At 42.5% G+C, this 26,860-nt stretch overlaps 1 protein-coding gene across 1 annotated transcript; it reads left to right on the forward strand.

The window, feature by feature from the left end:
- On the forward strand, positions 1 to 26,838 carry SLC22A3 (solute carrier family 22 member 3). The gene is made up of 11 exons (XM_035108610.2): positions 1 to 705; positions 8,366 to 8,469; positions 9,895 to 10,049; positions 11,609 to 11,777; positions 14,763 to 14,880; positions 19,429 to 19,526; positions 19,635 to 19,849; positions 21,390 to 21,498; positions 22,268 to 22,380; positions 23,484 to 23,604; positions 25,381 to 26,838. Exons 1-11 carry the CDS (start codon positions 292 to 294, stop codon positions 25,433 to 25,435), a joined length of 1,671 nt encoding a protein of 556 aa, XP_034964501.1. The 5' UTR covers positions 1 to 291; the 3' UTR covers positions 25,436 to 26,838.
- The last annotated feature ends 22 nt before the right edge of the window (positions 26,839 to 26,860 follow it).

Raw genomic sequence — 26,860 nt, forward strand, 5'->3', positions numbered from 1 at the left:
GTGTATAGTGAAATCCTACAGTTCTGTGCGTACACATTGTGCCAAATTGACAGTACAACTTTGTGTGTGTGTGTGTGTGTGTGACTTTGCTCTGCCCCTGCATTGCTTTTGCTACTTGATTGCATGTGTGTGTAGCTGAGGGAGACAGAGAGGAAGACAGAGAAAGAAGAGAGAGATTGCGAGTACATGATTTATAGGAAGCACCGGCAACAGCCACAAAGTTTGAGAGTTGTTGACGCTGTGTCACCTCTTGGATTCATCTGACTTGGGGGAGGGGAGGAACTGTCTACAATGCCGTCTTTTGAAGAGTTTTTAAAAGAGGCTGGGGAATTTGGAAGGTTTCAAAAGCGGGTCTTCCTCCTCCTTTGCCAGACTGGTATAACCTTTTCTTTCTTATTTGTTGGTGTTGTGTTCCTTGGCCGGGACCCAGAGCAATATTGGTGCAGGGTTCCTTATGCATCTAAATTAAGGAAGCAATGTGGATGGACATTTGAAGAGGAGTACAACATTACCCTTCGAGCTTCAAGTCTGGTGAATGATTCTTCCCATTGCAAGAAGTATGACATGGAGTGGTATAACATCTCTTCTAGCTGCACCAACCCACTGTCTCATCTTACCAGCAACAGCTTGAGCAATGTGTCATTTACAACATGCCAGCGGGATGGCTGGCTCTACAAAGAACCTCATTCAACTATTGCCAGCGAGGTAAGAGAACTCAAAATACATCCTCCAGCCATATTTTCATTAGCAATACATATAAAATACATTTAAGTAGAAGGCTGGAGTGCAAACTATGGTGGGTTGACACAGATAATTAAATCTTCTCCACCACAGCATTTGGAAAGTTTCATAGGTAACCTTAAACAGCAGTGCCAGTGTTTAATGTGCTTAATATATGAGCAAATTCCAAAACTGAACCATTTCTACTGACTTTGAGATAGAAGAGTATAATGAGAGCTATGGCATTTTTGATAATGGATGGGCTAATGGAATATACCGGTATATATAAATGACTCCTATTGGAAACAGGGCTGATACAGTTGTATAGAAGGGCAACACCAATTCAGATAGACAGTGTATCATCTCTCTGGATGAATTTCTTGTCATTTATCATTCGACAATACACTAGGAAGGGAGTGTGGCTCACTGGTAGTGCACATCCTTTGCGTGCAGAAGGTCTTAGATTTAATCCCTGGCATTGCAAAAAAGGATCAGATAGTCAGTGATGGGAACTAATTCTACCCACTGCTGCCTGTCAGCAAAACTGGGCTAAACAGACAAATTATGTGACCTGGTACAAGGCAGTTTCATGTGATCTTAAATCCTAGAGATAAGTTGAAAATCTAAAATTGAGTTCAGATCAATTTTATTATTTTCAGCCATAAAAAAGAGAGGGGAAAGTAACACTATGCCAGCAAGGAGATTTATAAAATGAGAATAACTGAGCAAATGTCACAAAACACCAACAAGGCAGCCCTGTTTAGGGAAGCTTTTAATGTTTAATAGATTATTGAATTTTAATATTCTGTTGGAAGCAGCCCAGAGTGGCTGGGGAAACCCAGCCAGATGGGTGGGGTATAAATAATAAATTATTATTATTGTTGTTATTGTTATTGTTATTTTATTAAGTATGAAAATGCAGCTAGCTGTGTTGGTCCATTAAGAAAAAAATCCAATGCACAACAACCACTTAATATTTTAGGATGGGCTGAAAGTCATAAACAGTGCAGTAGCTTTTGAGTTTCACAAAACTTTTTTTAGACAGGTTGTAGAACAACAAAAAAGAGGGTGGGGGGAAGTGAGCAAGAAGGTGCCGCTGATACAGGTTACGGTGGAGGTCCATCTGTGATATGTGAATTTCGGATGATGAAGGAGGCTCTTTGCAAACTAAGGAAGAAAACCTAAACCAACTTGCCCACTTAGGATTGTAACCTAAGTTAGTTTGCACCAAGAGATCTTAAGTTGCACCAAAGCATAGTGCGATAAAGAAGCAATGCCTGTTGAAAATACAAGATATTATTAAAAGGTGCTCAAATATTCCTCAGCACCGACTGGAACACATGCAAGTCCTGAAATAAAGAAAAGCCTTCATTATCTTTCGTATTCCTAACCCATTTCTTGCCTGAGGTAGTGACCTCATTGCAGATTGCAAACTACCTAAAACACAGTAAAACAAATAGATAGAACAATAAAAGCAACTGATTAAAGCAACTGATTAAACAAACAGTACCAGCATAAGAACAGCATTTATTTAGGGAGTAGTCTGCACTCCCTAAACACCACGCGGGTGGTGCTTTGGTCTAAACCACAGAGCCTAGGGCTTGCCAATCAGAAGGTCGGCGGTTCGAATCCCCGCAATGGGGTGAGCTCCCGTTGTTCGGTCCCAGCTCCTGCCAACCTAGCAGTTCGAAAGCATGTCAAAGTGCAAGTAGATAAATAGGTACCACTCCAGCAGGAAGGTAAATGGCGTTTCCGTGCGCTGCTCTGGTTCGCCAGAAGTGGCTTAGTCATGCTGGCCACATGACCCAGAAGCTGTACGCCGGCTCCCTCGGCCAATAAAGCAATATGAGCGCCACAACCCCAGAGTCGTCCGTGACTGGACCTAATGGTCAGGGGTCCCTTTACCTTTACCTTTAGTCTGTAGAAAGCACAGTTACAGGAGGAGCTGATCAGGTATGCAGGTTATATCACTAACTTTCATGATATTAGTTTGCACCAAAATAGTAAAAGGGAACCCACTTTTAATAGTATCTTATTCACATTACACTTGTGGACTATAACTTTCCAGAACTAGTTTTGTTCTGTTTGAATTAGATCTGGTATACATTTTAAGATAGAAATAGAAATACATTACAGTATTTTAGATACTGTTCATTTTCTTTCCTGGAGCTCATATCCATACATTCTTTAGAGAAATACAATAGAAATTGTTTTGCTGAAATGTTGCTGGTGGAGGCAGGAGAGTGATTAGAGAATGAGAAAAAGGACAGTGATCTTTTTGATTTAATCCTGCTTTGGTTGTCTGGGATAACATTTTGTTAATCATTAACACTGAAATATGACAGATTTAAGGACAGGTGGATATGGTAGCATTAGTAACTGCTTTCAGACACTGTAATGAACACAGGAAGCTGTGTTATACTGAGCTGGGCTGTCGGCCTATCAAGCTATTGTATGCCTGAAGTCTTCACACTTTCCCAATCTTGGGTCCACCTTTAGTCCCAACATGCATTTAGGAACCCATGTCTTCCTTTTGTTATTCGCATGGTGATAATGTTGCTGTTGTGACATACCTTATGTCAGTCTGCGGACTGATGTTTGTTCAGATTCAGCAGTAAACTGGGATTTTCCAGGGAAAGTCGCAGGACAAAAAACCTCTTGGACCCTTGACTTGAAATCACGGAACAAATGAAAGAATGGATGGGCCCATAGTTTCTCATTTTTTCCAGCCTTCAGTTCTCAAAATTTCTGTGAATTTTTAAAAATCCTCATGAAAATTCTTCAGCATTTTAGTGCAAATTTATCCTAATCAACACAGCACTGGAAACAGTTTTGACAATTGTGCGCATTTTTGCAAGCAATTTCTCATAATGTTATGCATTTTGTATGTTATATTCACCAATATATATGTTTTTATGCACTGTTTCCTCTAACAAATGCATTGTATTAAGCTTCAATCAGAGAACAACATCGCAAAATTTGGATAATTGTGAATTTTGAAGGATGGTGCATTTCAGTTCTTACGGTATTTTGGAAAGGGCAAATTGGATAAATTCCGCTTTCAACGAATTGCAGCTCTCTTTCATCCCTAGTCCCAGCCTACCAGTTGAAGACAAATGCTTCATGCTGACTGGAAAGCAGCTCTCCAGGGTTGCGGACAAGGACCTTTCCCTGTTCTAACTGGATGTTTGTTTATTATACTATAAGTAAGAGATACCAGAGACTTAGGCCCGATCTGCACTATACATTTAAAGCAGTATCACACCACTTTAAACAGTCATGGCTTCCCCCAGAGAATCCTGGGAACTGTAATTTGTTAAGGGCACAGAGAGTTGTTAGGAGACCCCATTTCCCCACACAGAGCTACAATTCACAGAATGGTTTAACAATCAATCTCTCTTCCCAAGGAACTGTTGCTATACAAGGGCAACAGGGGTCTTCTAAGTACTCTCAGCAATTTTATCAGACTTCAGTTCCCTGGATTCTTTGGGGAAGCCATGACTGTAATTGTTGTTGTTGTTTAGTTGTTTAGTCATGTCCGACTCTTCATGCCCATGGACCAGAGCATGCCAGGCACTCCTGTCTTCCACTGCCTCCTGCAGTTTGGTCAAACTCATGTTGGTAGCTTCGACAACACTGTCCAACCATCTCGTCCTCTATTGTCCCCTTCTCCCAGTGCCCTCATTCTTTCCCAACATCAGGGTCTTTTCCAGGGAGTCTTCTCTTCTCATGAGGTGGCCAAAGTATTGGAGCCTCAGCTTCCGGATCTGCCCTTCCAGTGAGCACTCAGGGCTGATTCCCTTTAGAATGGATAGGTTTGATCTTCTTGGAGTCCATGAGATTCTCAAGAGTCTCCTCCTGCACCATAATTCAAAAACATCAATGCTTCGGCGATCAGCCTTCTTTATTGTCCAGCTCTCACTTCCATACATCACTACTGGGAAAACCATAGCTTTAACTATACGGACCTTTGTCAGCAAGGTGATGTCTCTGCTTTTTAAGATGCTGTCTAGGTTTGTCATTGCTTGCAAGAATCAGGGACTTTTGGTTTGCAAAGCATGCAAGGGCCGGGAATGTGACAGCAGTTGTACCTGTGGCCTCCTATCTTTCGCCCAAACCAGAGACAAATGATGCATGTGGAGGAAACATTTACTGCTGCAGCAAGTATTTCTTACTGCTTACTTTGGGGGTAGGAAATCCTGTCCACTACACTGCATCTCTTCCTTCAAGCAGTGTTCCTATGAATCTAGATGGTGACCATTGGGATGCAATCACATCGACTTTTTAGAGAAATGAAAGCTCTATGGCTGTCTGGATATAACTGCCAATCCAGACTGTTAACGTTCTTATAACTCTTTAGTCTCTGCATGTGTTTTTTGCTATTGCAATATGTAGCACAATCCCATGTTTGTTCCTCAGGTAAGTCTTGCTGTGTGTGATGGGGCTTAGCCCCTCAGTAAGCAAGCACAGCCTTAATGACTAGCTTAGGAGTAGGCTTGCCCAATTTCCTAGCACAAGGAGACAGTTCTCCTATACCTGTAGGTGAGGAATCTCATGCCTGAAGCCTAGCCTTGTCCATAGCCTAGGCATGAAGTTTTGCCTCCTCCACCCTTGGCTAAGAAAAAATGTGTTCAAGAAAATCATAGTGTGGTGACAGCAAATGATTTCCTATGTGCATTCTGAGGTTAATGGCTATCTTTCCAGTTATATAAGCCAACTACCCCACTAGATTGCTGGCTGGCTGGTTGGTTGGTCAGTAGATGGCAGTTCTCTGAGAGCAGCAGCAGGCCTCCAGGAGAGGGCACAGAGAGCTTCTAGAGCGGCAATAGGGAACCTGTGGCCCTGCAGATGTTAGACTACAATTTATACCAGGCTTCCCCAAACTTCGGCCCTCCCCTCCAGATGTTTTGGACTACAATTCCTATCATCCCTGACCACTGGTCCTGTTAGCTAGGGATCATGGGAGTTGTAGGCCAAAACATCTGGAGGGCCGCAGTTTGGGGATGCCTGATTTATACCATCCCTGACCATCGACCATTCTGGCTAGTGGCTGAAGTCCAACGAAGTATGAAGGGCTGAAGGTTATTCATCCAGGCCCCAGGGTGTTTCTCCCCTAAAACCAGAGTCAAACTTCTGGAAATACTTGCCAGGCTCTCAGGTCAAATTATGCCTGGAGCTGCTTTGTTTTTGCTGTAATCTTGACACTTAATCCTCCATGGAGGATACATTCTGATCCGCTGCCTGCGTACACTTTTGCTCTGCCAAGTTAACATTTGCCAGATTAACATGCCCTTTGTGGGAAGATAATTGGTTTCCTAGAAGAAGAAATGCAGTTGTTTAGAACATACTGATGTCAGCAACATAATAAAGTCCTATATGAAACATTACTGTTACTGTTTAAGCTATTTTAATTGCCAAGTATTACGTACATTCCCCATCTATACTCGGACCTTACTTAGCTCTAAGGATACGCAGGATTTGTTCATCCATTCATGTATATACCGCTTTTCATCCCATAGGTCCTCAAACCTTTTTATTAATACAATAAAATGACACCAAACTGTAATAAATCAATTGTCAGTCAAATACAAGAAAGCAACACTCCCTCTCAAAATATTGATTGTGTCAGTGTTTTAATATAAATGAACAATTGGCAAGGAATATTGGTACCCCATTTAGATAGTTTTATGGTTTCTCACTGGACTAGATAATATTTATTTTGCACATGTTTCGGCTATAAGCATTTAACTTCAGAAAATAAATTAACCCATCATAAACAATCCTAGTTCCATGCTAACTGAAACCATTTCTACCCATTCAAATGAACATACTGTGAATTAGATTCTCTTCCTGGTACATATATAGGCCCATGTGTGATAAAAGTCTGTTGATTGTAACATCACCTACAATTAACCCTCATTCATACATGTTATATAACCTACATACCAAAAATTATGCAAAAAATGTATAATGCACAAAGTTAATGTGCAGATCTACCCCATGTATGGATCTTATCATGCTAAAATTTAGCATTCAAATATGGCTAATTAAAAGCATTGGTTTCAATAGGTCTTCTCTATGTATTAGAAACCACTCTTAAGAAAAAAAGCACCCTAACATACCAAATAAAAAACTGAGTAATCCAGCATGGGAACTGGTCCTACTAAAAAGATGGGACTGTTTAAATGTGAGACCAAAAATAAATAAAATGCTATGGAGTGCTAAAAAGGAGTTAATTCTTGCTGGAATTCCTCAGATAATCAGTGTTGGAATTAATTAAATTCATTATTTTATTATTTTAATTAGTGATCTCAGTCAAGGATATAACAGTGTGTTGAAGAGTTTAAGCTATTCTCATGCTGACGAAGCAAAAATCATGCTTCTAAATAATCATGCATTCTCCAAAATCTATCTATTGCTAATGCTAGTTTTATTGTATTAATGCAAGTTTTCAGAGACTGAGGTCTCCAGTTCTCTACGACAACTAGTATTAATCAGGCTATCCCACTGGAATCCTGGAAGCAAATTTGAGTTAAATCCTTCCAAAAAGTTATTTCATGAAATCTTCATGATTACAAATCAGAGCACTGAGACGGAGATTCGTTTAGCTCTTTTAAACTTTTCTTTTTCTTGGATGTGCTCAAAAAGACGGAACTCACAGCACTAAGTCAGGAAATAGCTGTTGAACACTATTCGTTCTTCCAGTGTTCATCTGTGATGTCTTAGAAGTACAACAAAGTTTAAGACACATTTATCATGTAGATGATACGGTATCAACCAAAGTTAGCTCAAGGACTGACAAAGCCTGATGTTTTCTATTCAACATGGCATTCTTCCCCATATCTTGTTCCTGGCAAGAATGTCACAGCAGGCAAGACTTGGGTGCTAACAATTTGTTTCTTCAGTTACATTTTGTCGCCTTCTGTCTTCACTTTACCTATCACTCCCTCCATTTTGCTCCCATTTCTTATATTTTCATTGAGGCCTTCCAGGGATGACCCTCTGAAAAACAATGGCCAACCCAACCATTAGACAGGAAGATGGCAACCTCAGGCAGCAGGTGTTTGAGGTGGGGAGCAGCAGCAAGTTGTTGAAGGGCAGAGCTCTGTGTGCTACTAGGCCTGCCATTCACCTTCTAAGCTAGCCTGCTGACCTCAGATATGGTGGAGGACGCTGCCCCATTACCAATATTGGCTTGTGTACATGGAATGGCAGGAAGTGGAGAGGCACCATCTTGTCTTTTGCCTCAGGCAGCAAGGATGTTTTGGACCCAACTTCATGAGATTCTTTTATGACATCTGTAGAGGGTAGGACTTCACAGGCCCAGCCACCATCAAAATATGATCCTAAATAGTTTTATAAGTTTCTTAAATTGAACATTAGTTCTATATAAACCTGGCACAGTTTATATAGATACTGTCAATTCAGTTCCCTTTTAAAGAATACTAGGTGTATCTCTAGTCACAGAAGACTTTTTGCTTCAATGAAAGTTTATGTGAAGGGGAAAAAGAGGGACGCAATTTTTACAGTGATTCCCTTTCTCCTGCAGCCTCCCTCAGATATTGTTTTCAAGACTGGAATCTTTTGTCAAATAAAAACTTTATCTTCTACGGAAACTTACTGTATCTTTTTCTTCTTCCCACAGTACAACCTTGTTTGTGAGGACAGATGGCTAGTAGATATGACACAGTCACTCCTCAATCTCGGTTTCTTGGTAGGAGGATTTTACCTAGGCTACGCTTCAGACAGGTATTTTTTTTTCTTTTTTAACCAAACTACAAACCATGTCATTCTTCAGCTGCAGACAGGGCTGCTTCACACATTACTTATGTGAGTGAGTGTTTACATTGTATTAGTACTGTACCCAAAACGTCTTCCATGTTTTTTACCCATTCTCCATCAACTCATGTTTTCAAGCATTTAAAAATTGTCAATGGTGAAAGAAAATTTCAGTGAAATTTTCATGAATGAAATGTGGAGGGGTTGTTGCAATTATTTTGATGTGGCCAAGAGGTTTTGTGAGTGTCTCTTCTTTCCTTCTACATTCTGCAGCCTTCCCAGGTGCCCACATTTCCTGAAAAACCTTTGATGTCTTCAGCTGGCCTTTCCTGAAGACCAACTTTCCTGGAGAGCCAGTGTGGTGTGAGAGCCAGTGTGATGTAGTGGTTAAGAGCGGTAGACTCGTAATCTGGGGAACCGGGTTCGCGTCTCCGCTCCTCCACATGCAGCTGCTGGGTGACCTTGGGCTAGTCACACTTCTTTGAAGTCTCTCAGCCCCATTCACCTCACAGGGTGTCTGTTGTGGGGGAGGAGGGGAAAGGAGATTGTTAGCCGCTTTGAGACTCCTTTGGGTAGTGATAAAGCGGGATATCAAATCCAAACTCTTCTTCTTCTTCCTGTTAGCAGGGGAAGCTGGAGAGAGGTTGTCTACTACGCCCCTGACAACTGTTTTATTAGATTGAATATTTATTTTTAAAGACATAATTGCAGAGAGCTATTGGTGCTTTTTAAGCAAAAGGGAAGAAGCACACCAGCCTTAGGCACTTGGAAGCGAGTTACCCCAGCCTCCCAAGTTTCAGTTAAAGGCAGGAGGAGACATCATGAGCACCTTCTTCCCATGGAGATTTTTCAGCTAAGGAAATATGGGAGAATGTTTAATGGAAAGGAAAACACACACACCACAGTTGACCTACTCACTGACACAATAAGGTAAACTCAACTCCACACCCAGTGCTATTTTTCCAGAAATAGAAGTGCCAAAACTCACCATGAACACCTTCCTCATTCTCTTAGAATGGCAATGGCGCCCACCTGAGTTCCAGCTGGAAAAAAAGCCCTGTCCAAACCCAGCAAAATTATAGCGTGTCCCTTGAATGAGGCAGAACAGCAGAAGTCCTCTTTCATAGAGGAACGAAACTTTAGAGAAATTGGAGGAGTTTTCAGCACAGCACTTTTGTATGCCATTACGTGTGAAGATTAGGAATATGTTCAGTCTGCCTTCCATGAGGTGACTAGTGAGGGGTGGGAGTGGGAGAGAGAGCATCCCTACCATTCCCAGAGCTGGTTTGCCAACCAGGCATTTCCCAGGAAGAAAGGCTGAGACCTTAAAAGCTCTTTTCACACCAGGTAACCCTATTCTCTCTGCTTTACTCTCACACTCTCTGTTCTTGACAGATACGGCAGAATCAACATTTACCTCATTTCCTCCTTTGGGGCAGGACTATGTGGCCTCATAGTGGCTTTTGCACCAAATATTGTAGTATTTTCGATATTTCGCTTTCTACAAGGTGTCTTTGGAAAGGGAACCTGGATGACAAGCTTTGTCATTGGTAAGACTTTTGTTTTCCATTCTTCCTCTTCATATATGCATGTAATATGTGGGGTACTAGATGAAAAGGGGGTGTTTCTTGAATGGGATTATTATGCTGTAGGCACATTGCACATAAAATCAATAGATTGCATTATGAATCGTGCTAAATTACTGCATGAAAGGGAGGGTTGATTATGCAGGGATCAGTTCATTTGAAGACATTTTCTTCTGATAGTGCTGGTGGTGGAGATTTCCTCCTGATGTTAATAAAAGTTCCAAAGGGACCATTTCTGTCAAGATCACAGTATGGGGAGAAAGGGTTAAACTCTCCCTCTCTGCCGCGCTGCAGTCCTGATATCATTCCCATCCCCAGCAGCTGCTACTTGAATGTCAACAAACATGCATATGAAATGCAGCAACACATTTAACCCAAGGTCGCGTCTCATTTGACCCTAGTTCATGACCCACCAGGCAAAACGCCACACAAGATCCATGTACAGCAGCTGACCAGAGGCTCAATAGCTCTACTGTTTTTGTTATCTGCCTCAGGGACTGCAAAAATAATAAGTTTATTGAAGACAATAATGGCTTCTGAATTGTGTATAGTTTGGTCACAAGCCGATCTAATATGACCCAGATTTTAAATAAGTCCATAGTTTATAAATTTAAGAATGCACAGAGATGTACCTAATTTGAGTGGTGAGCTGGCTTTAAAAAATGCAGTCACCATGGTTGGGGTTTTTAGACATACATTTTTGAGCACAAAGGATAGTAATTCATCACTAATTTACCACCACACTCCATGAGCTGTTTCTGGTTTTCAAGCTGGGGAGGTGACACATAATTATACATTTAATTGGGTGTGCATGCGGTATTTTAAAAGTTAAATCCCAAAACTAAAGGGGTGGAGAATATGGAATCATCACTCAGATTGTTGATATGTACATCTGTCTGTTTTAAAGTGAAGGTAGGCAGAAGCCAGTATCACTCAGGAGCAGAAAAATGTGTTCTTTATAGGACATTTTTATACATATGAAGCTACATAGATGCTCATTCAATAGTAATAAGACCAAAGAATACCAACATGCACTATCTCATTAATGAATGAGTTATGGGCTCAATTCGGATACAATTATTTTGGTTTAATAAACAACGGCAGGATTTATGTCAATTATTGAACCATCTGGTTTGATGTCCTACTTTTTGTAGCCAGAGATTAAACCAGTTTCCAAGTTTGGATATAATGGGAAAGTGTGATTTATGGCAATACATTTGTGCAAAAGAAGGGGAAATGAAAGGGGAGGAGGGAGGGGCGAATGTCCAGGCTAAGTGTTTGTTCTTAGCCTAATAAACAATGGTTTGTTAGCTGAGATAGTTATGTCTGAACCAGGCCATAGATTCGTAACATCAGACATCTGTGACATTAATTTTCGTCTGCCAACTTATGTAAAGAAGTCAGCAATACCAAAGCAAAATATCTCAACTGTACCACAGAACAGTGACTTGCTATCATCACTCTATTAATGGTTTTCATAATGAGCAGGCAATGTCTTTTGTTTTGTCCATTTCTGTATTCAGTGACAGAGATAGTTGGTTCAGATCAGCGAAGGATTGTTGGAATTGTAATTCAGATCTTTTTCACCCTTGGAGTTGTGATCCTTCCTGGAATTGCTTATTTCATTCCCACATGGCGAGAGATTCAGCTAGCTACGACACTCCCCAACTTCCTCTTCCTGTTGTATTACTGGTAATTTGATGTTATTTTCTTTCTCGTATCTTTAAAATAATTATATAGTACACAGTATGAGGTCCTGTAGTATAAACTGGGAGCTTTAGTAATTATGAGAAGTCCTCTGTCTCACAGCTCATTAAATTGCCCACATCTACTGTATGGGAAAGGGATGTGGGTGGCGCTGTGGGTTAAACCACAGAGCCTAGGGCTTGCTGATCAGAAGGTCGGCGGTTCGAATCCCTGCAATGGGGTGAGCTCCCGTTGGTCGGTCCCAGCTCCTGCCAACCTAGCAGTTTGAAAGCACGTCAAAGTGCAAGTAGATAAAAAGGTACCACTACAGCGGGAAGTGCGCTGCTCTGCTTCGCTAGAAGAGGGTTTGTCATGCTGGCCACATGACCTGGAAGCTGTACGCCAGCTCCCTCGGCCAATAACACGAGATGACCGCTGCAACCCCAGAGTCGGTCACGACTGGACCTAATGGTCAGGGGTCCCTTTACCTTTACTGTATGGGAGCGATAATACTGACCTTCATTCAGAATTATAAGGATTGCTGTGATATGCCTTTGAAGTGCTTTGAATACTCTAAAGCACAATGTAAACAAAATGCATTGTTTAAGAACACAGAAAATTATCATCAGTAACCTCCTCCCCAAATTGTGCCTTTTTAAATATTGCATGTCGATGTCCCCAAGACACCCTCAAATAAATTCACACAGAATTTTTGTTTAAGGTTTCTGGCATAATTTTGGCCACAACTTTATTAAAATACAAAATGTGAGTGGTTGCTTAGGCATTGGTTGTGACTATCTGTCCCCGCCCAGGGACAGAACTGACACCTGCGAAGTCAGTAAGGGAAAACATTTTTGGGGAGAGAATAGAGTTGGGTGCCAGGCCCTCACCTCTCCCCAAATGCTCCCAGGGGCTCTTGTGTGGCCCTAGCCCCTTGACAGGGATTCGGACAAGAGCATGGCGAGTCCCTGGATTCCTTTAACAGAATACCCTTGCAGCAACAGCATTAGAGGGGCAGGCACAGCCAATCCAGACCCATAACAACCATTTTTTAAAACCAATGCCTAACCGCCAATTGAGTTCCTAAGCTCGCTGCCAAACCACTCACATATGCAACCATACCTTCAACCCCAGTGCAACAGCATTCAACCAGGTGTCATTCCCCAAAGGAGAGAGATTCACCCCATCATCCCAATAAAGGGCCGCAGCTTTGAAGGTAATATCCAGGTGCAAAATCAAAGACCCACCCAATGCAACAACCTTTATAGCCACCGCACTATTAGTGCGCTTCCTGGCCTGCCGGGTATGTCACCCGAGACCAGCGCTCCCCACATGTCTCCTTAAAGAGGCACGAAGTCGCCGCTCAGCCTGGGTAGGGCGAGAAGACGGCCAGAGAGCCGCAACAAGGCAGCGCTCCCTGCTCACCTCTAGTAAGCGGCAGAAGCCGCTGATCAGCCTGTAGGCGGGGGGGCGGTGCGAAACGCAAGGCCACCACTCCCGTGCACTGCCCAAGCCGTTAAGGCTAATGCCAGGGAAGCCACGGATGGAGCCCACAAGACGGAGTGGAGTTTTACCAGCTCTGCGGTCCCCGAGGGGAGCTGCATGGGCTACAAGGAGCTCCCCACCCTCCTCCCCGATCACATCCCTGGGCACAAAAGGTAAAATACTATTCAGGGGAAAAAAACATAATGCATGGGTGGACAACAGGGACGGTGTGTGTGTGTGTGTAAATCAGATATGGGAAGGGGAAGAAAAAATGGTGATGGGGTAGGGTGCAACAAGGGTAAAAGAAACCAAGATAACAAAGAGCGATAGGAAGGGGGGGGCAAAGAGGAATACAACCAATTCACAAGGCTTCTCCATCGAGCTCAATCTGATCTGATCTGATCCGATGCACGCAGTGAAAAGAGGAAGCTCAACGCTGCGCGCAGGGAATGTATAACTTCTAAGCTGTCTATCAATAATTGGCAACATCAAAATCTCCCCAACAACCAGAGAAGCCCAATCACATCCGTGGCCATACAAACTAACCCGCCCAGCAACAGATTGGTGTCTTGCTAGCCCCCACCACAATACATGCTCTCCATGCAGGAGAACACGCTTAAGCCCACATCTATAAACATTATACCTATTTGAACATACAGTGGTGCCTCGCTAGACAAATTTAATTCGTTCCACGGGTCTTTTCTTATAACGAAAAATTCGTCTAGCGAATCCCATAGGAATGCATTGAATTTTTTTTTGCCCATAGGAACGCATTAATTGAATTTCAATGCATTCCTATGGGAAACTGCGATTCGCTAGACGAATTTTTCATAAAACAAATTCATCTAGCGAGGCAATCTCCACTCAAAAAATCCTTTCGTTAAGCGGAAATTTCGTTAAGTGGGGCATTCGTTAAGCGAGGCACCACTGTATTTGAAATGAGTTATGGTGGCATATAGAACCACAAGCCACAGATCTAGTTTGTGTAAAATATGGACAAATAGGAGTGCTCTTTACAAAAAGTTGGTCTACCTCTTCACAGTAAACTCAAAGTTTTTTCAGTTCAGTTCAGAATTTACAATCGATTCTGAAAGTTTCCAGACTATGCAACATTCCCTTTAGAAGTTTAGAATCTAGTTTGCATTTCACTAGTTTCCAGGGATCATATTACAAGTCATCCACATAATTTATGTGCACCTTTGTCCAACTATGTATAAAGAATGGACAGAATAATCAGCATTATATAGGCCACTTCTACTGGGCTTCTACTGTGTGCTGTGTCAAATTGCTTGCTGGCTGTGGGATGCTTGTTTCAGTCTTCACACAAACACACACACATTCACACAGGAGGATTAAAGAGCTTCCAGCTTGCCAGGAAAAAAATGGAAGGCAGGAAAACCTCACAGGGGTGTTGATTAGCTTCTTGCCTTCTTACAGGCAGTAAATCTATTTGGTTTCTGAACACAACTTGCAGATACATCCTTACCAGTGTCTCTACTTTTGCAGGGCAGTACCTGAATCTCCACGGTGGCTACTGACACGTAAAAAAGGAAAAAAAGCCCTAAAGATAATTCAGTCCATCGCCAAAGACAATGGGAAATGTCTTCCACCACATTATACTGAGGTACTCACCATATATGTGCTAAGCATCAAATGCACCACTTTAGCATCATCATGGTGCTAGCAAAGCATATTCACTTTGCAAGGGCGTACCCACCATGCGGCAAGTTAGGGCAGCTGCCCTACTCTAGAAGCAGGGCTGGTGGGCAGAGGCGGAGCACAGCCCGGCGGAGCGCGAGTTCGCCATTCCCGCCGCACCGCGCCGCACCCTCCCTCCAGCTCCCCGGCGCGCCCTCAGGCAAGGCCAAGCGCGGCGGGGAACCAGAGAGCGCGGCGCGGTGGGCGGGAACGCCGAACTCGCGCTTCGCTGGGCTGGGCTCCGCCTCCGCCTACCAGCCCTGCTGCTAGGGAGGGGCACAGCCCGGCGGAGCGCGAGTTCGCCGTTCCCGCCCACTTTGTGGCCCCTCCCCTTCCGTGCCTTGGCCCCTCCCCTTGCCCCCCCCCTAGTTTTGATCCTGGGTACGCCCATGTCACTTTGTGCTGTTGGGTTTTCTGTTTCTCGCCCTGTGGCCATCCAACTGTTGGCTGGAGTGTGGAGGAGAGGATTTCCCCATTTTGCACCTTTTTTTTGTATTAAGGGCTTGCTCTTGGGTGTGTTTTACTCCTGCTCATCTTTCAGATGTTGTGACGAACATGTGCACATTGGGAAATTGGGTTATCAGGATATGTCATATTGGAGGCAGGTCAGGTGTCAGATGTCTTGAACACACGCACGAACACACACACACAGCATTTGTACAGCGAATATATAAAGAAGAGAGTCTGAACAGACCCAGTTGGTGCAACAGAGATGTCTGAATCAGGCCCCTCATGGGCAAAATAACCCACAACACATCCCAAAACACCCCTTTTGGGAAATCTACGTTGGCCACCAATGGGAGGCCTGTCAATAATTCATAGAATCATAGAGTTGGAAGAGACCACAAGGGCCATCCAGTCCAACCCCCTGCCAAGCAGGAAACACCATCAAAGCATTCTTGACATATGCCTGTCAAGCCTCTGCTTAAAGACCTCCAAAGGAGGAGACTCCACCACACTCCTTGGTAGCAACAGCTCTTACTATCAGGAAGTTCTTCCTAATGTTTAGGTGGAATCTTCTTTTTGTAGTTTGAATCCATTGCTCCGTGTCCGTTTCTCTGGAGCAGCAGAAAACAACCTTTCTCCCTCCTCTATATGACATCCTTTTATATATTTGAATATGGCTATCATATCACCCCTTAACCTTCTCTTCTCCAGGCTAAGCATACCCAGCTCCCTAAGCCGTTCCTCATAAGGCATCGTTTCCAGGCCTTTGACCATTTTGGTTGCTCTCTTCTGGACACGTTCCAGCTTGTCAGTATCCAGAGGTCTGACCAGAGCAGAATACAGTGGTACTATTACTTCCCTTGATCTAGATGCTATACTCCTATTGATGCAGCCCAGAATTGCATTGGCTTTTTTAGCTGCTGCATCACACTGCTGACTCATGTCAAGTTTGTGGTCTACCAAGACTCCTAGATCCTTTTCACATGTACTGCTCTCAAGCCAGGTGTCTCCCATCCTGTATTTGTGCCTTTCATTTTTTTTGCCCAAGTGTAGTACTTTACATTTCTCCTTGTTAAAATTCATCTTGTTTGCTTTGGCCCAGTTGTCTAATCTGTTAAGGTCATTTTGAAGTATGATGCTGTCGTCCGGGGTATTAGCCACCCCTCCCAATTTGGTGTCGTCTGCAAACTTGCTCAGGATGCCCTCAAGCCCATCATCCAAGTCATTGATAAAGATGTTGAATAAGACTGGGCCCAAGACAGAACCCTGTGGCACCCCACTATTGCAGACCCCTGCCTGCTCAGACAGGTGTCAGGCCTCTTCTAGAGCAAATCTATTCTTCTCCAGGATTGTTGGAAATCTAGCAACTTCTAGGACATTTCCCTCAAAATATTTAGTAATGTTAAAAGTAGCAGATGCAGAAGTCAATACTTTCCTCCCCCAAAATCAGAGGATCATATACTATAGCATTGTAAATCACCACCAAGAGGTACTGCAGTTTTTCATAAATTTCTTTTTTTAAACAGCCATACATGAAAGAGTTGCTTTTGCCACACGTCTTCCGAATGCGTTGTCTGTCAACCATATTGTGAAGATCGTATTTTCATGCGATCAGATTACGGACAAGGGAATGTGCGGACTGCATGATGTCCATCTGTTCAGATTCTTTAGTTTGTTCAACATCTCAGTATTTTTAGAATGGTGACCTTGGTGTCCAGTCTAGTATTACTCTCTCCTCATCGTTCCCAAACATCTTAGCCTATATTTTTAAGTAGTATCCACAGCTGGGTGGCCCTAATTTATTCACAGCTGCAGTTAGCCCTCAGTAATATTGCTTAGCCCTCAGTAATATCGAAGGCTTCTAAGCTGCACTTCGGAACCGTTCCAGATCCTTTTGGATACACAAGTTCAGTCATCCTTGATTCTACGCCCAGAAGGAGAACACGATGCTGCCGGAAGTGTGATAATGGGAGGGTCAAGTGCATTTCACAGGCTGTTCTCTTTGGAGTTCCTAGTTCCAAGATTACATAGCTCTGCTTTTCAAAGCGAAGCTCTGAGTTTGAGAAAATTTGCTGTATTGTATCTCTTGTAGGCATGCCACTGCCCTGGTGGTGATAAACCTGCTGTAATGATGACGAGCTGTGTGGCATTGAACTGTGTGGTGTTGTAGAGTTGTTTTCATTATACTGTAATTTCTTTATACAGAGCATGCTTCTTCTCCAACAACAACAAAGGTGGGGGGAGAGGTGAGGATTGCTTGAAGCCTTGGAGCTATACTTTTTTGGGGGGGGGGGACATGGCCTTTTATAGTACAAAGATGCATCATTCTGCTTAAAGGAATCAAAGTTTGAGGTTTATGAGAGGAGCACTTTTTTTTAAAGTCATATATCTTATCTTATATCTTATATCTTCACAACAGCTGTGTGAGGTAAGTTAGGCTGAGAGTTGGTGAGGGGCCCAAGGCTAGAAGTGAGCAAAATCAGTGCTGATTTGAGTTTAAAAGTCAAAATGCACAAGTATTTTCATTTCGTTTATCAAGGTTGACAAAATATTTTTGTTTGTGCTTTTCTGAGAGTTGCTGTCTTTGGAGGGGAGGAGTGAGGTGCCAGGGAGGTCAGAATGGTGCCAAACTGGCACTCTTACCACTGTATTCGAAGCCTTCTGATCTCCCTTCCACCTCCCTTCCTCTGTCTCTCTCCCCAAAAAACAGCAGCAGCTCAGCTGTCAGGAGGTAGATTGAGTGCCACAGCTTGCCCTGCTGTTTGTGCATATATGCTGCTGTGCATATTAAGAGAGTACCGGACAGTTTGGACAACTGAGTCCTCCAACTCAGTCTAAGGCAGCATCACACATAACTAAATATTGTCTATACTTCTTCCTGTTTATTCTGCTTCTGTTCCACCTTCAAATGACAAAGATTACTAGCCTAGTTTACAATAAAAACATGAAATCTTAGAAGTACAATTAAACACACATACGCACACACACATCATAAAGCAACAAAATAAAAACAGAAATAAACTCAAATAGAAGAACTCCCCAAATAGTTAGTTAGTTAGTTAATTAGTTAATTTATTGTTACGGTTCTCGACCAGCACAACCCCAAATAGTAAAAGCCTAGCAAAATAAAAAAGTTACAATATTTGCTGTCATGTGAACTAGAAAAACCAGAATGGCAACCTTTAAAAATGAATCATTTTTAAAATTTGTGCTAGATTGCTTTTCTGCTTTTGCAATATTATGCAAATAGTTTCATATTTTCTGTAAAAAAATATGACAGACAAAAATAGCACTTAATGTTCAATATTAATGCTTTGATGAAAACTCATTTGGTTGTACATTGGATTTTGATCTGAATACCCAAACCTTTTTTGGGGGGGTGTTGCATATTGATGAGCTGTAGCCCCAAGTTACTCAACCCCAGGCTCCTTGTCTTATTTGACAGCAGTATTTAAACAGGGTAGTAAATATTGCTCCCTGAAAGTAAGCAAAATATTTGGTAGATAAAGTCCAAGTATCTCCCCCCCCCCCAGGTTTTATATGATATTAGCTCACTGGAAGGACAGATCCTGAAGCTGAGGCTCCAATACTTTGGCCACCTCATGGGAAGAGAAAAGACCCTGATGTTGGGAAAGATTGAGGGCACTAGGAGAAGGGGACGACAGAGGACGAGATGGTTAGACAGTGTTCTCGAAGCTACGAACATGAGTTTGACCAAACTGCGGGAGGCATTGGAAGACAGGAGTGCCTGGCGTGCTATGGTCCATGGGGTCACGAAGAGTCGGACACAACTAAACGACTAAACAACAACAATTTGTTTAAATGCCTTAAACATATTATTTGTTTAAATTATTTTATGAATTGTTCAGAGCATGCGGAACATCAGGCAGGAAATCTTGGCTCGCTCCACTTGCCATCAACCCGTACTTTGCATATTTTTAGGTGGATGTTTCATTTCTATACCCCTTCTACATGTACAAACTCCTCTGAAGTTATTTGGGTTTTGGTCTCCGTTTCTTTTACTTAGATCAGTCTCTCCGACAAGGAGGTTAGTAACCCGTCTCTCCTCGAACTGGTTAGAACTCCACAGATGAGAAAGTTCACTCTAATCCTGATGTATGCCTGGTGAGTCTCAGCTTGTGCTGTCTCTGTAGCTTCCCCCCCTTGGCCTTGGCCATGCAAGCCGGCCTGCTTTGAATCTTTTGCAGCTGTTTTTTTCCCTTCCTTTTTAAGGTTCACAAGTGCAGTGGTTTATCAAGGGCTTGTCTTGCGCCTGGGAATCATAGAAGGAAACCTGTATTTGGAGTTCTTTGTCTCAGCACTGATGGAATTGCCTTCAGCTTTCTTAATCTTATTGACAATTGACCGCATTGGCAGGCGCCCTCTCTTTGCAACAAGTGCCTTCGTGGCAGGTGCTGCGTGCTTAATGACCGCATTCTTGCCCAAAGGTAACCTTTTTCGTTTTTATTTGCTTGTTTCAGTTGCTAACTCACCCTTGTCTTTCAAGGCAGACCACACATGCACGCGCACACACATTTTAAAGTATGTGAAACACACACACCCCCAACCATATCTTGGAAGCTTGCTGAAATAGGATCTTGCATTTCGTCTTGGAAATAATGGCAGACTCCAGAAAAGCTTGCACACACTGCTTTGTGACCTTATATTGAGTCCTAATGAAAGGTAATGTGCTGCTGTTGCTTTTCATTTTCTTTCCTAATGAGCAAAACTAGGGTTGCCATATGTCCAGGATTTCCTGGAGATGCACAGAATACAGCAGTTGACAGCAGTGCCAAGACAGAAATTGGATTAAATGTCCGGGAAAATCCGGACATGTGTCAGCCATGTCAGCAGTTCCATCTTTGCCAAAGGATAAATGGACATAAATCTGACATCAGGAACCACAAGACTGAAAAACCAGTAGGAGAACACTTCAATCTCCCAGGACTTTCTATACAAGATCTCAAAGTAGCTGTCTTACTACAAAAGAATTTCAGAAATAGACTGGAAAGAGAAGTTGCTGAATTACAACTTATCACCAAGCTCAAAACCATGGAGGGACCTGGTTTGAACAGAGACATAGGATTCTTATCTCATTATACATGATAAAGCGATCTTCAGCCATCTCAACCCTTGCTTTTTCATGCAAAACCATTTGCAGTCGTTTTCAGTCATCAACAGCTATCAGCCAGTCAATCACCCACTTCCACCACCCTTCTGAGTGATACCCCCTCCCCACCCCACCCCCTCCCCACCCCTTCTCCACATAAGCGCCTGGGGACTCCTATTTCAGTGTATCTGAAGAAGTGCGCATGCACACGAAAGCTCATACCAAAATAAAAACTTAATTGGTCTTTAAGGTGCTACTGAAGGATTTTTTTTCTATTTTGTTTCAAAAAACAAAAACTCTAAACAGCATTTTTTTGCAATTTTGCCAACAATTTTGCCTCCCCGCCCCCACCCCCAAGAAAAGTTCAACAACTTTTCTGTCCATATTTTCACTGTTTGAAATATGGCAACCCTAGAAAACTAGCTTCACATTGCTCTGCTTTAAAGCTAAGCTGGCAGCTGCATAATGAAAAGTAGTCTTTTAGTGCCACCTGCTGGTAAATGTGAAATGTGAGTAACGCTGCTAATTATTTTCAAATCTGGAGGTTGCATTTCTAGCTCATTTATTGTTATTGATTTAAATTAAATACCTTCCCTTAATATTGGGGCAGGTACCAATGGTGAATAAATAATATCTCTGTTAAACTTCCGTTTTGTCCATTCATAGTCAAATGATTCTGCACTTCTGACCTCATTTGAGTAGAACATAGCAGCACTTCTTTTGCTCATTTGACCGTGAAGAAGCTTTGCTGAAGCAACAGGGGTTAGATGAGAAGGATACGAATTCATTGTGAAATGGATCATGAATAGGATCTTGATTTGTGGTTTCCTTGGTTAAAGAAATCCTTTTAGTGTTTCATCTGCATGTATCCTCCACAGATATACCATGGCTAAGTACATCATGTGCCATCTTGGCAAGACTGGGGATCACCATAACTTTTGAGCTTGTCTATCTTGTGAATTCTGAATTGTATCCTACAATATTCAGGTAAATGGAATAAGCACTTGGAAAAAAAATTCCACATAGTTGTTGCCTTGGGCTGGGGGAGGAAGTAGTAGTGGAGTAGAAATGATGGTTAACCTGACAGATTACATCAAGCAGTGAAGTGGCTTATAGATTTGCACTGCTAACCTATGCATGCCTACTCAGAAGTAAGCCCCACTGAGTTCATTGGGATTTGTCCACTTGTCCATCAAAAAAAGTGGGAGTTCTATTTAAAAAAAAGCACTGGTGAAATGATAGAGCAAACCATTTACAAGGCAGCCGCATGCCACAGTGTGCTCAGAGTCTAAAATTTAGAAATCCTCAGTTCACAGCCCTGCTCTCCAGTGGTTTGAATGAGATCTCCTTAGCATTCCCATATAAAAAGAGCCAAAGGAACCCCGATATTGTCTAGGTCTAGGACATTCTTAAAGAAACATTTCCAAAAGCAGTATATGAATGTGGTTTAACCACAACTCTCTTGGCTGTTGGCCATGCTGACTGGGGGGTGAAGGGAGTTAGGATCCAAAATATCTGGGGTGCGGCAGGTTGGGAAGTGTGGTCTAGAACAAAGTGCATTCTTGATATCATCACCTTTGCAAGTGCCTGTTGATAAGCTCTTATACCCTGACTTAAAGGCCAAATCTGGAGTTCAGTTAAAGAAAGCAAACCAGAGTGGAATGGAGGTATCATGTGAAAAGTAGGTATAGTATAGCATCTTGGAAGCTAGTGCATAAATCCTGAGTAATGTATTCTCTTTTCTTTCCCCTTATAGAAACTTTGGCGTTTCATTGTGCTCAGGACTGTGTGACATAGGGGGCATTTTAGCACCATTTCTTCTCTACCGGCTAGCAGCCTACTGGTCAGAGCTGCCTCTGATTGTTTATTGTAAGATATTGTTTTAAAAGTGACCTCTTTTCAAAGATGGTTCTTCTTCATTTTCTGATTCTTTCAGAAAGTAATATTGGGATTGGAATTCAACACTCACTACTGTTTTGTAGCTCCATTTTGCCATACTGAAAGCATCTAACAGGCCTGCCCTTTGGAAAGTTGTCAGGGGGACAAGTACATATTGTCATGATACCTTCAGCAGTGGTCAGTCCTTATGTGTAATTGCTGGATAGGTACCAACACTTTATTGTAGGTAATAGAAATCCTTAACAATATCATCATTAAGTTAGTTTACATACTGCTTTTATTTATTTAGAGAACTTGTGCTCTGCTCTTTAGCCAAGAAGACTCCCAATCAATTAAAACCGCTTACATAACAATAAAAACAAGATCGTCCCTGCTTGCAGGCTTTCAGTCTAAAACACATAGCACAAAAGTGAAAGGGGAGAGGTAGGGGAGAGGAAAAAAAGCAAACTCTCAGGCACCAATTATTAAAGTTAAACAGTAGCTCTTAGAATAACCAGCCTGAGGGATGTGTTCCTCATGACATCTCTACACACATCCATTCAGAGGCGCTAACTTGTGAGGGAGATTGGGGGGAGGGGGAACGTTGTGCATGTGATGTCCCAACATCAAATCAGGATGTTGGAGGAGCCAAAGGGCAGAGCTGAATATGGTGGCTGCACAGCTTCAATGGCTCCTCCTCCTCCTGTTGCCACTGCCGCCATTGGCTGGGGGCTGTTTCCCACTCCTTCCCCTCCATGGCAGGAGGAGGAGCCAGCCACTGAAGCGGCACCACACTTAGCTCTGAAATGGCCCTGATTTTTTTTTAACATGGGGAGCACCTCTAAAAAATATTGGGGACCCCAAAACAGTTGGGCCCCTGAGAACTGGCACCCCTGCATTCATCCATAAACATCCACCCATAAACATGCATATATACACATAAACCACTCACTCCCCCTTGTCCGGCAATTAGTTGGGGCTTCCCCCACATTTTCTTGTTCCCTGCCTCTGAACTATCTAAAACTGTAGTGTTAAATATTATTTCTCACGCCATGTGACATATACTGTATGTTTCCTGCTTCACATTTTGACAGGTATACTTTCCGTTCTATGCGGGCTTCTGGTCACATTTTTACCGGAGACAAAGGGACTTCCCTTACCGGAGACAGTCGAGGATGTGGAACAACTTCCCAATGCCTGCACTGCTATCTACCCGTAAATAATCTCATATGCTTTCTTGGAATTTCAAATGGTTCCTTCTCCAGACCTTTCATTAGCCTCAAGCACCAAACTGTGCATTAAATGTGCCCTTGCATATGTGTGCTTTTAAAAAAACAAATATAAAGCATTGAGGGGAGCTAGTCAGATTGAGATTGGTGGGTGGGTGGTTAACCCCACCCCTGAACCTCATGCTGCAGTCCTAATGAAAATCCCTATTCCAAGCTGCTGTTTCACCCCAGCAGGGAAGCTGGTGCTAATTTATTTGTTGTGTTTATATACCCAACCTTTCCACCAGGCAGTTCAAGGCAGCATAGTGGTGTGAGTTTGAGGATTCCATTGTTAAAGGCCTTGGTCCACCTCCACCTCCATCATTCTGCCCGGACACTGAGGTCCAGTGCCGAAGGCCTTCTGGCGGTTCCCTCGCTGCGAGAAGCCAAGTTACAGGGAACCAGGCAGAGGGCCTTCGCGGTAGTGGCACCCGCCCTGTGGAACGCCCTCCCACCAGATGTCAAAGAGAAAAACAACTACCACACTTTTAGAGGACATGTGAAGGCAGCCCTGTTTAGGGAAGCTTTTAATGGTTAATAAATTATTGTATTTTAATATTTCTGTTGGAAGCTGCCCAGAGTGGCTGGGGAAATATTATTATTATTATTATTAAGGAGACAGGCAGGTTTCTTGGCAAGTTACTTGGTCCTAAGCAGTGCCTTTTTTTCTGGGGGGACGCATACCCCTAAATATTTGGTGAATCTAAGTTTGGCCTCATTGAGGGGCAGTATTTCAATATAAGTAGGGAAATGAGAGTACCCCTAAACATTTTTAAAGAAAAAAGCACTTGTCCTAAGTAGGGGTCGTTAGTATAAGAAAGGAAGTTGCTTTGTGCCAGAGGGCCCCCTCCCTCACCTGGCTGGTAGTGAGAAGAGAGTGATATGTGAGAGAGAAGAAGAACTGTTTGGATTTGATATCCCGCTTTATCACTACCCGAAGGAGTCTCAAAGCGGCTAACATTCTCCTTTCTGTTCCTCCCCCACAACAAACACTCTGTGAGGTGGGTGGGGCTGAGAGACTTCAGAGAAGTGTGACTAGCCCAAGGTCACCCAGCAGCTGCATGTGGAGGAGACGCGAACCCGGTTCCCCAGATTACGAGTCTATCGCTCTTAACCACTACACCACACTGGCTCATCAGTGTGAAGGAAGCTAGAAGCAGGCAGAAGCAGAGAGTGAGAGCCATGCTGTATTTTTACTGGAATCCAAGGCTGTAACAATGGGAGAAGTGAGACCTTCTTGGGTGTTGATGCTGTGAGCCCCTCCATCATAGGCTCAGGTTGTATCCATGTGTAAATGATGTCTCTCATTCCAAGAAAACTGAACCCTGGAATATCGCACCACTCAGAGATTAGAGTGGCATATGCAACAATCTTTTATTCTCTCCCCATCCTCCCCACCACATTTTGTCCTTACAAGAACACGGACAGAGAAGTGATGCTTAGAAACAGTAACTGCCCCTTTAAGCCTCAAGTCTGAGTATGGATTTGAACCTGGGTCTTCCTAGTCTGATACTATAATCTCTACAGTATACCACTCAGCTCCCATAGCCGCTTCCCTTGTAGTGCTATCTTCAGAGACAGCAGTTTTCATCAAAATAGACCCTCATGGGTTACAAGAGTAGTGTGATTTTAAAAAGCATACATTTCTGCTTAAATCAAAACTTTGTTCCACCATTAAAGCATGACTTTTTTTCTTTTTTTCTCTTTCCTTTTATCACCACAGTTTCAGCAGAAGGTGCGGGAAACAGAAACATCAGATTTCCAGCACATATGTTTGATCATTTGCCAAATGTTCTGAGGGCATCGCCAATCCCCTGGCTTTTAGTCTGATGTCCAGTGGATGCCATTATCATGCCAGTTGGAGAAAATGGACCCTGTTGTTCCATAATAAAAATCCCTAAAAGACACTTAAAGTAAATATAATATTTTTCTATGACTTTGGGAGTATGAATGTGTTTTCTGAGCCTATTGTTTCCAAGTGGGGAACTGTTATATGTGGATTTTGTAGAAGAGAAATAATTTCCATTAAATAAGTTGTTTTATTTGACTCGTGACTCTTTGCTTATGTCTGGGCCAGCTGGTCATCCTTTATCTTCCCTAACTCTTTAAGAGCAATTGTTTCACACTTCTCTTGGAGAAACAGGTAATACACTGAAGGAATCCACAACATTGTGATAAATAACAAGAAAAATATAGCCATTCAAATACTCCAGTAGAACTGAATGAGAACAGGGGAAAGAAATTCTTATTTGAAAGATACAATAAAAAGCACGGTATGTATATTTGTTGAGTTGCCTTAAGCCTGTTATGTTAATAATTTATGCTTTGCATCTATTTCATTTGATTTAGAGTGGTGCCTCAACTTACAAATTTAATCCGTTCCGAAGGCACCTTCGTAGGTCGAAAAATTCGTAAGCCGAAAAACGCCATTGGAAACACGATTTCCCATAGTAATGCATTGGAAATGGAAAAATTCGTAAGTCGAAGCAACCCTATCTAAAAATTCGTAAGTCGAAAAATCCCTAACTGCGGTAAAACCGCTGCAGTTTTCTTTCGGCTGTCGAGACATTAGTAAGCGTGCGACCATTACCCCCATTCGTAAGTCAAAAAATTTGGTTGTTGAGTCATTCATAAGTCGAGGTACCACTGTAGTTTATTTTCAAAAAAAGTTTAATAAAGGTTTTTAAAAGGGTAAAAAGTGGAATAAAAATGGAACAGTAAAAACAAATGAAATCACTTGTTTATATGTGTAGTATGGATTGGGCCCTCCCATTACCTCAATTATGAGAGGTAACTACACAGTATAGAGAGTTTCTAATCCTCACTATGTAGTCATGTGAAATAATCTATCGATAATTCATCTAATAACTGAAGGTAAAGAACTGTTAGTTTTTTATCCAGTAGATCAGAGAACATGAACATAACAAATTTAAGAACAATTCATTTCATTTTTATTTGTCATAGCTTTCAATCAAATGGTAGCAAATGGGGCTGTAGTTATGGTGACATGGGGGAACCTGCATTTTTAAAGCCCTCAAAACTATTTGCCCCACAGACGATTCAATGCAGGCACCTTGTATGATACTAGAATGTTATGGGTGACATTAGCCCTTTAAAAATGTTGGCAATTCTATTCATCCAGTTTGTTCAAGCTTAAGCACATTGCAAAGGAAATTTTGCAGCATATAATATAAACCGTGTTG

The sequence above is a fragment of the Zootoca vivipara genome, chromosome 3 (assembly GCF_963506605.1).
Source record: "Zootoca vivipara chromosome 3, rZooViv1.1, whole genome shotgun sequence".
NCBI lineage: Eukaryota > Metazoa > Chordata > Lepidosauria > Squamata > Lacertidae > Zootoca > Zootoca vivipara.